Source organism: Marmota flaviventris, chromosome 13, assembly GCF_047511675.1.
Source record: "Marmota flaviventris isolate mMarFla1 chromosome 13, mMarFla1.hap1, whole genome shotgun sequence".
In the NCBI taxonomy this organism is placed as follows: domain Eukaryota; kingdom Metazoa; phylum Chordata; class Mammalia; order Rodentia; family Sciuridae; genus Marmota; species Marmota flaviventris.
Genome location: NC_092510.1, coordinates 52,151,219 through 52,170,786, shown reverse-complemented (window position 1 = coordinate 52,170,786; position 19,568 = coordinate 52,151,219). Strand labels below are relative to the sequence as shown.

General features: G+C 32.7%; 1 protein-coding gene across 6 annotated transcripts in view; it reads right to left on the bottom strand.

Moving 5' to 3' along the window:
• The window catches only part of Cntln (centlein), a 306,285-nt gene that overhangs the window by 94,365 nt on the left and 192,352 nt on the right, over positions 1-19,568 (bottom strand). For all 6 annotated transcript variants that reach the window (XM_027950608.2, XM_071600659.1, XM_071600660.1 and 3 more), the window contains 2 exons: positions 16,428-16,528; positions 4,309-4,400 (listed from right to left, as the gene is read on the bottom strand). In XM_027950608.2, coding sequence (XP_027806409.2) covers positions 4,309-4,400; positions 16,428-16,528 — 193 coding nt within the window. The remainder of the gene's footprint in view (positions 1-4,308; positions 4,401-16,427; positions 16,529-19,568) is intronic.

Below are 19,568 nucleotides of genomic sequence, written 5' to 3'. Positions count from 1 at the left end.
TAAAATTTATTGAGCTAAAATATAACTACTTATTCTAAGTATGTTGATTAGCCATTAAATAAATTTTATAGTTTTGCTTAAAGTGAAACATAAACAAATATAATAAGTAAATACCTTAAATTTGAGATTTCAATTCTAGAAATTAGAGGATTTTTATTTTCCTTTTGATTAACATCTATTTAAGTTTGGGTACAATTCAGGAAAATTTTACATATGTTAGGGCTCAGTACACAATACCCCAAAGAATGGTACTTTGGCAAGCTGAGTACTTTGAACTAAAGGGCATTGGAAGGGCCTCAGAAGAAAGGTCTCTCTGACCTCCTGCCCTTATGTTTCCCTACCGCATGATAACCAAAATTTCATTGAAACTCCAACTCTTCTCTCCCTAAAAAAGTCATAATACAAAGAAAGGTCACGCTCTACCTACTCTTTTCACCTGCCCCATGCCTGGGGGTGGGGGTGGGGAATATTACACAGAGAGGCCATAAAGAATCTGAGCAACCAGGCTTTTCTGGGTTCTCCCCCTTAGTCTGTTATTGGGTCATATACTTCTCCCAAATTCTTTTCAACACAGCTTTCCATGATTCATAGAATCTAAGCACAAAAATGGATAGTTCTGGGGATGGAGCTCAGTAGTACAGCGCTTGCCTAAAACTTTGATTAAATAAATTTATGCTTTTCCCTTAACCTAACCTTTGTTGTACAAGTGTTGCGCGTCTCTCTGCCCTTACACATACTAACAAAAAAGGTCTGTGGTTTATAGTCTGTTAACAACCAAATGTGAATCTAGTTTAGTCATAAGAACTGTTCAAAATTATTTGACTTTAAGTTTAAAGTAGAGGACAGATAACAAAGACACTACTTCTAAAGATTTTGAAGAGAGAAAATCCATGGTTTCTATTAAGGTATTATTCAAGGCATATCTCAAGAACTGTTAAAATTACTTTAAGAATGAAAATCTGAGGAACTGTGAAAGGCATTTGGATTGTGTTTTAAATCAGTTCAAGCCCCTACTTTATCTCAGTACTGAACATCTAAAATAATATGTATCAAAGAGTTAATTCTTTTCACAACTGAAATAAAACACCTGTCATTGTAAAGTGTGTACATTAGTTTTATAAGTCTGCTATAACAAAGTACCATAGAGTGAGCAGCTTAAACAGAAATTTATTTTGTCTTAGTTCTGAAGTTTAAAAGACAGAGAACAAGGGATCAGCAAGGTTAATTTCTTCTGAAGTTCTGCTCATTTCACTGTAAGTAGCAATCTTCCCTGTGTCACATGGTTTTTTGTCCTAATTCCTTTTTTATAAGGATACCAGTATAATGAATTAAGGACCTAAGCTAATAACCTTATTATAACTTAGTTATCTTGTTAAAGACTCTTTCCAATTCTGATATAAGAGATTAGAACTTTGACATGTAAATTTCCAGAGGACATATTTCAGTCAATAACATTATGAAATGCTAATACTTTATGTATATATGTGACTACATGACCAATATGATTCTGTAACATGTACACTCAGAAAAATGAGAAATTATACCCTATCTATGTATGATATATCAAAGTGCATTCTACTGTCATGTATAACTAATTAAAATTATTAAAAAATAAAAAATTATTAAAAATTAAAGTAATATGCTTATCTACTTCATTTCTAATATATACAAATATTGTTTGCATCTTGCTACTGTCTTTTAAATCAATTTTGAATAAGCTTCATATATATCCTTTTAAAATAAAGATATTCAACCAGGAGGAATTAAAGCACAACCAATACAACTACATTAGGTTAATAAAAAAAGTGGCAAATTAGTATCTTAATTTGACACACACTCCAATGAAAATAATTTCTCTTGATTTTCTAGGTCTTAAAGTAGATTCTGGATCTATCAGTCATTTATGGTAGTTAGAATGAAATAATAGATTACTATTGGATTTTTATTCTAGAGCAATAAACAGTAACATTACATATTCATAGAAACAAAAATTATACAAAACCTGGCAAACAAAAATATTGTTTTGAAACAAGCATAAACTATATGAAATATTGGCTTAGTAGTACAGATAATTTCAGTTATTCCTTTTACTTTAAGATAAATGAACATGAACATTTCTTGTTTTCAGTTACTATATTTGTTGTAGGGGATAGAGGAAGCAGGGCATGGAAGATAGCAGGAATCAGTTTTATTTGGCTGCAGCCAGGTTTGGGTACAGCTTTCACTGTAATCAATTAATCCCCTGAATCCCGAGTTCAGGCAGTTTCAGAACTTTATACTTGGCATGTAAGAGGAGGGGCTCAGAAGTTCACAATCTGCAGAAGTTCACACATAAGCAGCTTTTTCTTTCACTGTTTTGGGCAAGTTAACCCTTCAAGGACAGTGCCTGAGAAGGGGAGAACTTCTTCTCCCCTACCCACCCCTCCCAGCTGTTACCACGGAGCCCAATTGGTAACTTAGAAACTTAGACATCTCAGTGAAGTTCCAGCTCAAGGCCAGAGAGAGGCCTTGTTAAAAGATTTGTCTTTTTAAAATCACATTTGCATTTGCAAACACCCTTCTACAAACTACTATATTGGATAAATGTTTGTGAAAAACTAGTAAAGGGGTGGCATTCAGCACCTGGAGTGCTAATTTCTTCTAGGCCAGTGGCCAAGTAAAATAGAGCAACAGGAAAATAGGAAGTTTATCTACATTGAACTCTTTTGTAGAGGCTCTTTTGCTGATAGTCCTAAAATCAATTATTGTAAAGATTTCTAGAGAAGTTTAGTTAAGATTTTCTGTGGAGGAGGGAGTGCCACTACTTGTTAATCCGATATGTGCCATTCAGAAACAATGAGATGACATCCTTTGTTATCTGACTATATACCAAGTGTTAAATGTACAGGGAAATCACATCATCTGCTATAAATCACTAGATTTCCTACAAGTCAATTCACAGATACAACAAAAATAAGTACCTACATTAAAATTTTTATTTACATATTGCCATACTAGTGACTGTTGTATTCTGCTATCTTTCCTATCCTCTACTATCCCCCCTCTCCTCCCCTCCCATCTTCTATTTCTACCCCATCTACTGTAATTCATTTCTCTCCCTTGATTTTTTTTTTTTCACCCGATGTGATTCTGCAATCTGTATACGGGGTAAAAATGGGAGTTCATAACCCACTTGAATCAAATGTATGAAATATGATATGTCAGGAGCTTTGTAATGTTTTGAACAACCAATAAAAAAATAAAAAATAAAAAAATAAAATTTTTATTTACATATATGTTCATTTCCAGTGTAATGTAAGTATTAAAGATTTATAAAATATAAAATCAATCCAGTATTGTCAAATGAGAGTCAATTACAAGACTAAATAATTTAAAGATCATTTTAATTATAATACTCAAAAATGTTAATACAATTGAGCCCACTTCATTGAATTTGATAATAATGTATTTATAGAAAAAAATATGACTAAGTATAACATTATAAAGCAAAATGTTAAGATTTATTTATTTGGGGGGAGGCATAGGGGATTGAACTCAGGGGCACTTTGACCACTAAGCCACATCCTTAGACCTTTTTTTATATTTTATTTAGAGACAGGGTCTCACTGAATTCTTAGTGCCTTGCTTTTGCTGAAGCTGGCTTTTAACTTGCTGCAATCCTCCTGCCTCAGCCTCCCAAGTCACTGGGATTACAGGCATGCACCCCTGGCACCAAGCTAAATGTTAAGATTTTAAAACAGCATTTTACCATCAATAAAAGGCAAGCTGTATTTTGACTACAGGGTTGACAACAGTCTTACTAAATAAAAAGCTGTACTAAATCATATGGCAAATTTTTATATAAAATGGGATAAACTGTGCATATTTTCAAGTACAAAATGGTAAATATACTGGAAGTGTAAGAGCTCTAATTATGCTCCATTTTTTGGTCCAAATATTGTAAATCTGTACGTTTGTTGTAAAGTAGCACAGAGTCTCATCATGACCCATTTTAAACTTAAACTGCTCAGTTACAACTAATAAGCACATATCATCTAAATTCTGTTAACTTCAACTGTTTTCAACACTCTCCATTTTGTCTTTGAAAATATTTTAGTCTATGTCAATGGAATCATAGTGTTTACACATTTATATCACTAACATTGATTTTTTTAACCCCATTTTGGCAAGCCAATGATTTTGAATTATGAATTTAAATTAAGAATTCACATAAGGTTTAAGTTCATGAGCCCTCGTTTTAAAATATAATCCTTTATGTTAAAATTCAGATTTAACTTGCTCAGCTCAATATCTTAAAGATTAGACTACCTTCTGTAATGTCTGCTCCGATATTTCTTTCCCATTCTTCTCTGGAGTACTCTTCTTGACCCCATCATCTTCACGGTATCTAAAGACTTGTTCTGGACAAGAATAAATAATATATTATGGTGCTTGTACATTGCAGAAACACTGTCCTATCATTTTAAGAAAAACTGTTCTGTGGTTTTTCAATTATGAATAATCGAATATATTTTTTTGTTAAGTATTTGGCCAGGAACTAAATAGTGATCTTTTTCAAGATTTTCAGTCACACAATTATATGTCTTTGTAGTGTCACTTTTTTTTTTTTCTGTAGTGTTAAGATTTTCAAAAGTACAATAGATCTGCAGGTTAACAATGCTATACTTTTATTCCCATTTTCATTCTTTTGTAGACTATTCCCCCTTTGCCTTAAAAGCAGAATTCATTGCCTTTTTATCTACACAGTCACTACTAGTTTTGTTCTCTGAATCTTGTTCCCTGCCAGGAGGATCAGAGTGATTGCTGAACAAAGCAAATAGTAACAGAATTAGGGTGGACTGAAACTGTAACACCCCTACTAAAACCTTTTGTTCAAGTGAAGGATCCATGAGCTTGGCATGGTAAATCATAAAAATCATGTTTCCAGAAAAACTATGACTTCAAAATAAACAGAAACCTAAGTATATATATTAAGTTCTTCTACAAGTCATTTCCATGCTGGTTATGCAACTAACTACCAAAAACCTTTTGAACTAAGCAAAAATATGCAAGTAACTAAACAACTTCAAAGGAAAAAAATGATAAATTTTCTGTTAATATTACTAAAAAGTGAAATTTACTAAAACCTGTAACATTTTTCTTATCAGATAAAATGTAGTCACAAATTGAATATGTTCTTAATGTATTATTCTTGAAACATAACATTTCTTAAAGAACAAAAAAGGGGCACAAAAGAATACACAAAAGCTGAAAGGATACATATCTGCGTTCGCCTGAGATAATTTTGCTTTAAAGTATGCTTGACTACTGTAGGTCAGTGTAAAACTTTGATTAATCAACAAAGGAAAAAGAAAACAATATTATTCTCTGTAGAGTAGAAATCCTCTTGGTATAAACAGTGACTAACAAGTTTGTTAGAGTGAATTAGGCATTTCTTTTGTCTTTGAAACATGACATACCCAATTAAAACTTCTGTACTCATGAAATAAATAGAACACTATCCTAAGGATAATAAAAGCTAGAATAGGTAGAATTTGCTATCTGGGGAATAAGTACCTTTACCTTGATAATAATCTATCCATTCCCAAGTTTCTTTTACTAGTCCCTTAACAACACGGTACTGAATTCATTTAAAATACTCTTTAAAAAATAAATAAATAATATGCAAATACAACTCATCTGTTCTAGTCATTTAAATATGTTACAGTTCTGAGTGAAATATTTACTCTTAAAAATAAGTTCTATAGTCAAAGAGCATAGAGTGCTAACAATGGCTAAATAACGCTAATAAAAATAAATGCTAAAAATTGATTAAATAAAATTCTCTGATGCTTTTTTGCCCCAGGTATATGTAAGACCCCCTGATAAACTGGATAAATGTATTCACCTGAGGTTTACTGTTGAAAAATTGTTTTGTTTTTGCCCTCAAAGTTTTTATAAAGAACATTCAAGCAGTTAGGCCCAGGGCATAGAAAGAAACAAGGAACCAATTCTCTTGTCTTCATTGTCTTATCTTCAAAGATCTTGGAATTTGGGAAATGAACTAAGAGAAAGTAGCTAGAAACATATACTTTCTTTTTTTTTTAAGACAGTGGGTGTTAGTATGATCTCACTTCACAGGAGGTTTATTTTTAAGATTTTAGTTGTAAATATTTAAATCTACTATAGAAATTCATTCTGATTTGTAATATTTCTTAGGTGTTTCTTCTCCATCTTTTTAACTTTTAATATGTACAGTTTAAACTTATTCTATTTTCTATATTCCTATTTTAATACTCTTGGCTTACTATAGGAGTCAAGAGAACTTCTTCCACACCCTCTGAAGGTTTGAGTCTTTAATTCTGTTGACATAAACTGACAATAGATTCACAGGTCAAAAGGTACACCATTTTGCTAATGCCCACATGGGTACAGGAACAAAATATGAACACTAAAAGAAAGGGTAGCTGGTTGAAGCTTCAATACTCTCTCACTAGGGGAGAAGGAAATGGAAGAAGATATTAAAAAAAAATTAAAGAGCTAAGTAAATGATTTTTTAGGAAGGTAAATGGGCCTGAAGAATAGACAATAGACTTGGACAAAGTGAGGGGTTGAACAGCACTAACAACAATAATTGTCTTATCATGCAAATAAAAACTCTTTCACATGATAATCATCAGAGTAATAAATGATGTCTTTGGTACAAAACAGTGGACACCTTTTAGTCTTCTTTTCTGTGAGTTAGTCTTTGTGGTTAATGAGATTTAGAAAGGGAGTCCAAGACAAGTGCTTTTCTTTTGGAAAATTTCCCTTTAGTCCAATAGGGAACTTCAGAAAGAGCTTCTCCCTGAGCTAGGGTGACAGAAACAAGGAAAGTTAGAGAGACCTTGATTCTAAGACTGTTTCGAAGGCCTTCCAATTTTCCTTCATTCAAAGTGCTTGGCATGACAAAGCATCATACTTTGAGATACTATTTTCTGAGCCCTGTGACTACATTAAATAACTAAATTCCTCTGCAAATTTTAACTGCTTATTCTCCATTCAGATTCTTTTAACTATACTAACACATTATTTTAAAAACCTATTAGCATAATTTTTTCCTGATCTTGATATGATGCTTCCTACACATACTTTCTTAAAAGTCTATTAGCCAGTATACCAATTTGTGAGATTAGAAAAGAAGAATAAGTATTAATTTGTGTATGAACAATTTCCCAAAGAATAATGCTATTTCATTTTTAAGAAAAGCAAAATAACAGTTTTAGTATAGAAGTACTTATAATACAATAAAACTATGTATGTTTGATTTTGCCTAGAGTTCCTGAAGCAGAGCTTCTAAAACCTTTAGAATTTCCTGATTGATCAAAGGAGCATCTTTTATTATTCATGAAAAGCTCCTTTCAACCATACCAGAATTCACGCTAATCAAACAATTCTTGGTGTATTCCTATATAACTTCAGGATAGGGGGTGGTGGCCAGAAAAATTCATCATGTGATCAGAAAGCTGGAATTTTCAGACCCACTGTCAGATTTCTGTAGAGGGAAGAAGAAGGGCTGGAGATTGGATTCAATCATCAATGGTCAATGATTTAACCAATCATGCCTAGGTAACAGAACCTCCATTAAAAGACCTAACAATGGGTTTCAATGTGTTCAATGGTATACACATCTAGGTCTTGGGAGGGTGGCAAATCCATAAAAGGCATGAAAGAATTGTGTCCCTCCCTCCATACCTTGCCCTAGACATCTCTTCTATTTGGCTATTTCTAAGTCAAATACCACATAACAATCTGTTTAGTAGTAAATAAAGTCTTTTTCCGAGCCACTCTAATAAATTATCAAATCTGCAGAAGTGATTATGGGAACCCCCAACTTAAAGTTGGCTGGTCAGAAAAACACAAATGGAAATCTGGGATTTGCCAATGGGCATCTGAAGTAAGAAAAGTCTTTTGGAACTGAAACCTTAACCTTGAAGTCTGCACTGACTGAAAGTAGTGTTAGAATTGAAGGAAGGAGGAAACATCCCATTTAATTACTGTCAGAAGCTTGGGGAAAATCAGCTCAATCAGTACAATTTCAGAAAAATGAATTAGGAATAAACATGTAATAATCAGTTAGACCTGCCTTACAAAAAAACTTTTATGTTTTGTTAAATGCTGTCTTACATAAGATAGATTCACTGATCATAATTTGAACCTATCTTCTCTGAAAAGTGACCATAAGTCAATAAAAAATAAAGTCCCATTTCTCTTGGAGGAAAGCAAGAAATCAATTGCTTTTGGTGGATAGGACAGAATCTTTAGTCATTTCATATGACTACTACTATTAATATGTGGCATATCTTCCTTGAGATTCAACCTATGCCCTTTGACTTTATCTCAGAAGTCTTGGGAAGAATTTATTCAATCAGTTAAGTTAAAAGAGAAGTAGATCATTTCTGTTACCAGTCACAAGTATTCTGAAGAGGATGCTGCCAGGACAATCAAAGCAAATTTTTCTATGAAGAAATGTGGGGAGATGGAAGAATGAGTAATTTTTGTTTGCTTGTTTGTTTATTATATTTTTGCATTTTCTTCATTGTAAACTATACCTAGTACATAGGTTTCTTGGCCTTAAAAATGTCTTTAATCAGGGATCCTTGATCTCATTAATTCACAAGGTTGGGTTATAAATATTTGAGTATGCTATATTCAGTTCCTTTACCTTGTAATACCCTCCTATTAATTTTATGCTATTTCTTAAGCCCATAATTTGAAAATAATTTTAATATTTTAAACTATTTTTTTCTACTTTCAAGTGTTTGACTACATTTTAATCCTTATTTTTACATTTAAATGAATTAGCTTTGGGAAGTTTAATATTTGAATTGGTGTTTATAATTTAATATAACAAATTATTTCTGCTAATTTACTTTTGTTGCAACTGATTTTAGCATTTCCCTATATTCCTGATATTAATTCTCTTATTTCTTTAAAAAAAATTCTTCATCTTAAATTTACTACTTTCATAGTTTGTTTCATTTGTTATTTTATCTATATTTCTTTTTTTTAATTTGTTCTGTTTAGTTATATACATGACAGTAGAATGTGTGTTTACATATCATCCATACATGGAATATAATTTCCCATTCTTGTGGTTGTACCTGATATATAGTTACACTGATTGTGTATTCATATATGAACATAGGAAAGTTATGTCTCATTCATTCTATTGTCTTTCCCATTCCCACCCCTCTTCCTTTCCCTCAATTCCCCCATCCCAATCTGGTGAACCTACTTTATTTATATTCTTAATGCAACAAGTAGAAGGAAGCTTGATCTCAAGTGTAATATTAGCAATCCAAAAACTTATATATAGATTATGTAAAATTATATTAATGTGATTAAAATTAATATATATATATATATATTTATATATGTAAAGTATATATTTTATATGCACAATGTATACAGAATATATTGAGGGCACAAAGAAAAAGAGCAGAGAAAGGCTTCTGATTAGAAGGGATACTGTAGTCCAAAACTTTCTAGATGGAAGTGACAGGAAAGAAAGAGAATATCAAGCACAACTTCCCAGGACTATTAGATGATTAACACATTTTGGCTTTTATTTTGTCAATTTTTCATTCCAGGATAGAAAATTAAAGCTAACCATATGAAATATAAGACCAATGAAGTAGGCAAAGGTTAAATAGCAATGGGATTAAGGAATTTGGGCTTTATTCTCAATAGGAAGTTAGTAGATTAGGGAGTAATATAGCATCAGGAGATCTATATCCAGGAAGAGTAGGGGTAGAGGAAATAGTCTTATATTGATCATGGAAATTATAAGTAGAGTAAGAAAATCTGAGTTTGACCATCCCTTTCTTTATAAAAAATAAAGTACATGGATTTATAACAATTATTTTCTTTAAATATTTAGGCACAAAGGTATATCCCCACTAGATTAATTACTATGCATTCAATTATGGCCATAAAGAATTACTTAATATTAATTATTCTAAGAAGTAAATAATATTTTGACATTATTATTGCAAATGAAGTTTTGACTTTATTTGAAAAAAGCATGAAGGTACTTAAAAATGTTCCCTTGACTCATCTCTATGTCAAAATAAGGTACCCATTTCCCAAGGTCTGATTTTTTTCAGTCAGATTCTTTTGGGTATGTATTCACCCACAATCTTTTCTTAATATTAAGGAAAGTTGAGATACTTGCTAGAAATTACAAACTCAAATTTTCCTCTGCCCATCTATTATGAAATTTCTAGTGTTTCCATTTAAGTAATATTTATTAGGGAAAGTCTAAAATTTATAATTTATTTACTCCATTCTGGATTGAACCAGACCATCTAGAAACCCATGTATTTGCAACATGTGTATTTTCTGTCATTGGTTTATACTTTTGAATCACAGGATGGTATATTATTATTCAGCAAATGCTTTATTAACTTCTCTGGATCTAAAATATAGATACCTGCTCCATTGTAGTTAAGCTTGGCCATGTGATTTGGTTTGACACCTGGAAAAGAAAATCTCTATTTTGTCTTCATTTTTGAAAGATATCTTTGCTAAGTATAGAATTCTACATGGACAGGTTTCTTTCTTCTTTTAGTACTTAAAATGTACTTTCCTACCTTCTGGCTTCAATTGTTTCTAATAAGAATTCTGTCATTCTTTGATTGTATATTGTCTTTTTAATTTTTTTTTTTCCTTTCTATGCTGGCAGGAGAATGAACTCCATTGGACCTTCGAGTCTGGAGATTGTTTCCTCTAATCCTTTTGGATGATGTTTTTCCTTAAGCTTGGGTAGTTTCCCTACATCCATGTGCTAATTTAGTATGTAGTTAACAACTTGAGCGGGACCTTCTACATATCTTCAAAGCAATGTCAAAGAGCAGATTCTCCAACATAGCATCCTCTCCAGCTTTCTTGATCACATTGGAACCCAGGATCTTTCTCTTTAATTTAGGAAGATTTCCAACTTCACTTAGGTTCTTCATTTCTGTGCTGTGGCTTATAAATTCCCTAGGCAGCAAACTGGGGTAATTATAATTTTGTGTCCCCCTTCTCAGAGATGACATAAATGTATAAAACCCATTTTTTGCATATATTGTTTAGTTTTTAAGTATTCTATGGGAAGGGTAAATTTGGTCCCCCAGGCCTACTTTTATTGAACATGTTTTCCCTGGTGAATAGAAACTTCTTGTAGTAGATACATTTTACTCCTGCTACCTATTTGCCTCTGGCTATTTTTACAAGTTAAACATATCCTTTGAGCATGTCCTCTGAAATCAGTTCTACCTCCTCTATATCTCCCATCTGAATTCCTTATGCCCCTATCACAACTAAATGTCTTCACTGAAAATTACAGTTCATTGAGTAATAAATCGTTACTGTAATCCCACCATCTTTACCAAGAATTTAGCTATGTAGTAGAGATCTGAGCTACTAAATGTTTGAGTAGCTAAGACAACAAGCCAAAATCAAAGTTATATATTTGCCTTTAATTATTTACTGAGATATTATAAGGAAGAGGCTGAAAAAGGGAAAGTGCCTACTTTCATATTCTATTTTTCTCTCATCAGCACTGACATGGGAGTTGTCTTAATATCAAGTGAGCTCCAAAAAAAAAAGTTTCCTTCCACTAGTTTTGTGTACCTTGAGCCTAAGACAAGAGCCAGGAGACGAAAAGCACAGAATCAGATTTTTTTTTTAATATATATTTTTTAGTTGTAGTTGGTCACAATGCCTTTATTTTATTTATTTTTTTTATGTGGTGCTGAGGATCAAACCCAGCGCCCCACATGTGCTAGAGGAGTGCTCTACCACTGAGCCACAACCCCAGCTCCCACACTGGGTCTTTAAAATGAGGAAAAGTGTTTTCAAGTTTATTGCAAGTTCTCTACTTCCTAGGTAGATCTGTGCAGAGGAACCCTCAGCCAAAGGGCAACCAGTAAAACAGCTTCCAAATGGAGAAAGGACATAGGCTAGGGACACAGATGTTTATAAGAGTATGTTGGCCAGGGAGTCTTGGGCACTTGGTCAGTGACCAAGTAACTCCCTTTCGATACTGCAGAACAGTGGCTATGTGCCAACTCTGGTTGTAGGAGGGCAGCTTTCCCCTATAAGGCACACCATTTAAAGTCTATGTAATTACCTATGGTCAGGCCTGAAAAAGTGCATATCCAAGTTAGCCAGAAGCTAGACAGACTCCTCCATCTTTCTTACAACTCCAAGAATATTCATAAATATCACTTATGGTGTTCATTACTGAAAAACTGAGGGCCTGTGTTTCAATTAAACAATACAAGAAATAAGCAAATGGGAAAACTCATTCATAAAATAAGCATCTATTTATTGCATATGGGTATGTGAGTTGGTTGAAACAGTTATTCCTGTTGCGTGTCGCGTGTCATCTAGTTCAGCTCAGTCTAGTCTGTTAAAGTTAAGTTCATTTCTCCACATTTCTGATTCTTGACCACAAAGGTGCAAGTGTATATATATGCATACAGAGCCTTTTAGGCTTGGTTTTGGTACTGACATAATGTAACTTCCATACACACAACTTTGGCTAAAGTAAGTCACCTTGCAAATTAGCAAAGACCTTAGCAATTTAGCAAGACCCTGTCTCAAAATTTTAAGAATTAGTAAGTAAGAAGGACCAGCAATATGGTTCAGTAATAAAGTACCCCTGGATTCAGTTCCCAGTACCAAAATAAATAAAGAAATAATAAAGGTGACAATATTTATGATACAACCTCAGTACCTCCTTAACACATGTCCATAACAATGTTCTTTTTTAAAAAATAAATGACGTAGAGAAAGTTCTGGAAGGAAAAGATATTGTCCAATAAAATTATACCAAATTTATCCCTTAAAAATAAGATAGTTGTAATATGTTCTCAAAAACATAGGCTCTAAGAAATACAACAGTTGTGATTCCTTCTTGAAGGATAGAATACAGTCAATTATATCTGGTTAACCAAGAAAAAAATACATATACATATATGTGTGTGTGTGTAAATAATTCATTAAGCTAGGTGTGGAGGCACGTGCCTGTAATCCCAGTGGCTCAGGAAGCAGAGACAAGAGGATCGTGAGTTCAAAGCCAACCTCAGCAATGGTGAGGGCGTAAGCAATTAAGGGAGACCCTTGTGAGAAATGTTTTTGTAAAAATACTGGCGTTTATCTTGCATAGCAATATTTTAATTTTAATGACCCTTGTAGAGAGCAGGTATGCCCTGTTCTGAGTTATTCCATGATGTACAAAATAGCAGTTTTCAGGCTGTGCCTAAATCTGAGTCACTCCATTTCATACAGCAATAGTTTGTCATCAGCTAGTTCATTTTGAGTTTAAGTGCTGAGGTAGAATGATTCTATACCTTGTTTATATAAGTAAACAACTACCATCTGCCTAGCAAAACCATAAGGCACAAATTGATAAATAAATTAATTGTGTTAATAAAGATGACTATTTGTGAATTTACTGAATTACTCACAAGCCCTGCATGAATGTATCAAAATCATAGTGGAAAAATCAGGTCTATGAGCTAATCAAACCAGACCATCAAATAAAGCAACCCTTTCACTCAAGGCCTTATCATAAAAGGAGAAGTACCCTGAGACTGGACACAGCAGCACACTGACCCTGTTACCTGGTATTTTCAAGAGCTTTTCCTAGGAAAATTTCCACAATGATGAACCTTGGAATCTTTGTCCTTGGGCTTTAGCAGAGTACAGCTTCTGCTGCCCTTGATGACCACTTGTAGTCTACTTCAAAGTGACACCTCAAGCTGATACTCTGAAGCTGTCATCCATGTGGACCTTGGAACTTAGAATTAAGTTCCTGAACTTTGACAGCTCTGCACCCTGGACAAGTTCTTTGGCTGGTTCTGAATTTTATCAACCACCTACAATAACAGCATTCATATCTGCTTTCTGCTTTTGCTCTCAGTTCAGCCTCCTAAAGCCCTGTGGCTGCCTTAACCCTTTCTTAGTCTTTCTATACATATATGTATGTATGTTTATGTATATGTGTGTGTGCATATATTTCTGTATGTGTGGGTATATGTGTGTATATTTGTTCAAAGTATAATCTGTGATTTGAGTGTTGCAGACATTGGAAATTAAGACTGGAATTAAAGAACCTGTAATTATCTGGTTTATGACTACCAGGTAACCCACAAGTATTCAGTCAACTGCCATCAATAAATGTAGTGTGTAGTATGTGAATTTATTGCTATTAAATAAATTCTGACCCTGTGGAATGAAATAAACATATGTGGTCTCTGTTAATGACACTGTGTTTACAATACTCCTAAAACTGAAATACTTTAAAAAATATATGGTAGTTGTATCTTCTATATTTTTGTAACTTTTCTTGCTCAACATAGAGGGAGTTATACTATCTCTTGAATCAATGAAATATTTATCTAAAGTTCATTTACCTCTTTTTAAGTGAGTAGTCTTGGGAATTGAATCTAGCACTATACATATGGTAGACAAGTGCTCTACCATTAAGCTACATCTTCAGCCCTTTTTAAAATTTCTTTAAAATTTTGAGGTAGCGTCTCATTAAGTTATTCATGCTGGCCATCAACTTGTGATTCTCCCACCTCAGTCTTCCAAGTAGCTAGGATTATAGCCTTGTGCCACTGTGGCAACTCTCATTTGAATTCACCTCAGCTTCTTTCTATTTCATTCCAAATAAATATAATCAATTTAAGCCTTTTTGGGGGCTGGGGTTGTGGGCTCAGTGGTAGAACACTCACCTAGCATATGAGAGGCCCTGGGTTTGATCCTCAGCACCACATTAAAAATAAATAAAATGAAGGTTTTGTGTCCAATTACAACTAAAAAATAAATATTTAAAAATTTTAAGCCTTTTTAAAAAAGTACATAAATTATGGAATTCTTTTTAAATAATTAATTTGTTATGTAAGCTATTTCTATATAACCATTAAGGGATGGCTGATAATATTAAAAATTTTGTTTATAATTGTTTAAGAATTAGGAGTTTCTTCTTTGCTTTATTCTTTATAACCTTTCTTATGCTTAAATATATATATCTGCATATTTTTTCAAAAACAATGTTGGGGGCTGGGGTTGTGGCTCAATGGTAGACTTGGTACATCACATGTGTGAGGCACTGAGTTCAATTCTCAGTACTGCATATAAATAAATGAATAAAATAAAGGTCCACCAACAACTAAAAAATATTAAAAAGAAAAAACCAATGTCTTTATTTTTCAAAAAGTAAACCAAAGATAATACCTCGGAGAGACCAGTATTTCAAGAGTAAATGGAAAAAAGCCCAGTGAAAGAGAGAGAAGATACAGACAAGAGCAGGAAAAATGCATGTTTCAGAAGACAAAAATTAAGTAAGCTTGAAATGTAATGAAATTTAAAGATATAAAACGGAAGGGTTCAGATACTGGTTTTCAAAAGTCAGTAGTGACCTAAGTAAGGGCAAGTGGAACAATAGGAATTGAGACAAAAGCAAGAAGAAGGATAAAGGAAAAGTAATTATTAAGTATAAACTGTCAACAACCAAAAGTACAATGGAAATAATGAGACTGCAGAAAATTAAATAATAATAAATCCTGTCATATCAATCTTATTTACTTTTTCTAATGAGTTACTGACTTTGTATGGTAAATATTGTTATTTATTTATTTATTTACTTACTTATTTGCTTTGGTACTGAGAATTAAACCATGGGGTACTTTATCACTGAGATATAATCCCAGTTATTTTTATTTATGTATTTTTAAAATATTGATAAAGGATCTTGCAAAATTGCTGAGCTTCTTGCTAACTTGCTTACATGGCCTAGAATATTCAGTCCTACCACCTCAGCCTCCCCAGTCAATGGGATTGCAGGCCTGTGCCACCATAGCCAGTTAATGCTTTTATCTTGATTAAGAATAATCTTAAATTCAGAGCAATGACCATATTTCATATTATAGAATAATTTTAGGTTGTTGGTGAGAGAGATTGCACATTTTAAATTTTCCAAGTTTCGTTAAGTTTTCCAAGTTTCATTCTAGATCTAGATTTTGATTACAATAAAATAGATGCTATCTAAACGATCTTTTAAAAATGTAATGTCAAGTGAAAATATTTAGAAAATATTAACCCCACATCTTTTACAGAACAGTAAATAAACATAACTAAGAAAATCTTAACAATAAACAGTAAAAATGAGTACTTTTTCTCCTTATCAAATCTCTCCTACAAAGTTTTCATAAATTAAAAATCATACCACAGTGGGATTTTTAAGTATTCACTCTCTGATTTTCTTATAAGAGGAAAAATGTTAATGAGTTATCCATAAGTGGTAAAAAAGAAAGAAAGGGGTAGATTTTTTAGAAGAAACAAACTAAAACATGAAGAACTATTAAATTTAACAATGTTTCTGTTAAATATTTTCAGAGAAAAAATTGTACCTTCTCTTTTCTCTGCCATACATCTATTCAATTCTTGTATTGTTGCCTTATCAATAGATATATGTACTTTAAGTTCATCCAATTCTTCCTGAAGATTCATTCTATGAAAATTAAAGCAATGAATAATTACATAAATATATATGTTAAGGAATGCAAACAAATATCTATAGCAAATAAATGTAATAAATATATTTGAAAATACATAAAATGGAAAATGGTAAAATAAAAGCAAAAAATATATTAATCATATTAACATCCTCAAAATTATAATTGATTTTTAATGAGAATCTAGAAAGCAAAATGCTTTAGTTAAGTGATGGTAAATACCTAAAGTAGAGACTAATTTTTAAAAATCATGTACTGAGCTGCTTAACCACTTTCTAATACAAAGATATGCTAGGTAAACTAGTACTAAACAGTGTTAGACTTCTCAGAAGATGATGTACAATCAATCAAAAAACACATAAAAAAATTCATCATCACCAGCAATTAGAGAAATGCAAATCAAAACCACTCTAAGATTTCATCTCACTCCAGTCAGAATGGCAGCTATTATGCATATAAACAATAATAAATGTTGGCGAGGATGTGGGGAAAAAGGTTCACACATACACCGCTGGTGGGACTGCAAATTGGTGTAGCCAATATGGAAAGCAGTATGGAGATTTCTTGGAAAACTGGGAATGGAACCACCATTTGACCCAGCTGTCCCTCTCCTTGGTCTATATCCAAAGGACTTAAAAACAACATACTACAGGGACACAGCCACATCAATGTTTATAGCAGCAAAATTCACAATAGCTAAACTGTGGAACCAACCTAGATGCCCCCTCTAGTAGATAAATAAATAAAAATAAAATGTGGCATATATACACAATGAAATATTATTCAGGAATAAAAGAGAATAAAATCATGGCATTTGCAGGTAAGTGGATGGAGTTAGAGAAGACAATGCTAAGTGAATCCCCAAAAACCAAATATCAAATGTTTTCTTTGATATAAAGAGGATGATTCATAATGGGATAGGGAGAGGAAGCATGGGAAGAATAGAGGAACTATAGACAGGGCAGAGGGGTGGGAGAGAAAGAGAGGGGGCATGGGGTAATTAATGATGGTGGAATATGATGATCATTATTACACAAAGTAAATGTATGAAGACACAAATGGGTGTGAATATACTACGTATACAACCAGAGATATGAAAAATTGTGCTCTATATATGTAATAAGAATTGTAATGCATTCTGCTGTCATATATAAATAAAAAATGAAATTAAAAAATAAAGTTAGAGAAAAATAAAACAGTCAAATTACAAAAAAATATTGAATCTTATAGTTTGATGTGTTAACTTACACATTTTTGTTCATACAGACATAAATACATATACATAAGGAGTTTAAAAAAATTTAGATCCTATGATCATAGATTTTTTTTGTTTTTAAAAAATTTTATTGTGACATAATTATACTTAATGGTGGGACTCATTATGCCATATTTACATATGCACATAATATAATTTGATCAATCTCATCCCTAGTACCTTCCCTTCCCTTCCCTTTCTCCCTACTCCTACTCTGCTTGCTCTATTCTGATGATCTCCCTTCTATTGTTATTATTTTAATTAGTTTGTTTTAATTATATAGATAATTTGGATTCACTGTGGTATATCCATATATGGACATAGCATAATTTGGTATATTTCATCCCCCAGGACTTCTACAGGCCCTCCACTGGTCCCTCCCTCTTGATCTTCTTCCTCTACCATTGGTCTGTCTTCCCTCTGTTTTCATAATATCCCCTTTTTATTCCTTTTTGTTTTCCTTTCTCTCTAGCTTTCCCATATGAGGCAAAACATTCAACCTCTGACTTCTGAGTCTGATTTATTTCATTTAGCATGTTGTTCTCCAGGTCCATCCATTTACCTGCAAATGCCATTTGAGATTACCAATTGATAGGAGGAACACATACATAAGTACACATATACATTCAACACAGGATGATTTGGAGTAAGTTCCTCATTTGTTTAGATAACACTATGGACAATACCAAAGTAAGATGGCTCCTTCAAAGGAAAAGCAAATAAAATTTATCTCAACCCAATAAAGATTCAGAATATTTGAGAAACACTATCAAAATCCTTGAACTTATTGACTTTTTAAAACACTTCACTCAAAGAATAGCAAGATAAGATTTCTTTTCAAGTGCTGTGGAACATTCACCAAGTTAAGACAAATATACTAAATCACACATCAATTATAAATGAAACAAAGTCATCTAAATAGTGCAAAGCATCTTCTACAACCTCAATATAATTAAATTAAAAACCAATATCAGAAGGATGTCTAGAAAATCCCCTAATATTGGAAATTAAAGAACTTACTTCTCAGAAAGATTGACCGCTTGAGCAAACATAGTCAAGTTCCTGTAGCTTCTTAGACCCAACTGTGCATTTCCTTATAAAATCAAGTTTTAGCAAACAACCCCACTAAGTCAGTTTTACTAACAACGTCTCTACTCATAATATCTTATCACCATCAATATCTGACTGTGTACCTCATCCTCCACTATTCCCCAGATGATGTCTGAATCCCTGGTCTATCTTTATGAAGATTCCAGTTAAGGCCATTTAGCCAGAGTCCCCTGATGCTTCCTTGGTAATTTTCCATCCACTGACTCTTACCCTGCTCTGGCTGTAAATTCTCACTTGCTCATGCAATGTTCAGAGTCAATCCCAATCAATCTCTCTCCACTACAGTAAAATTTTATGTATTCTATGGTGAGAGTCCTGAATGAATTCTTCTATACCATATTTTACTATGTTATCATGGAATAATTTTTTGATTAATACTTTTAAATATATCTCATGAAGATGACTCAAAAAGGAGTTAGAAAATACTCTGAACTTATAAAAAATGAAAAGAACATTTCAAAAATTGTTAGGTGCAGCTAACCCAATACTTAGATGGAAACACAAAATGTTAAATACTTATATTAGAAAAGAAAGAAGATCTACAATGATATAAGCTTCCAAAAGTGATTTGCTTATTTTTCTATAGAATCAACTATCCTTTTAAAAATTTATTCTCAATATATTCTGAATACTAATCCTTTGCTGGACATAAATAATGTAAACACATTTTC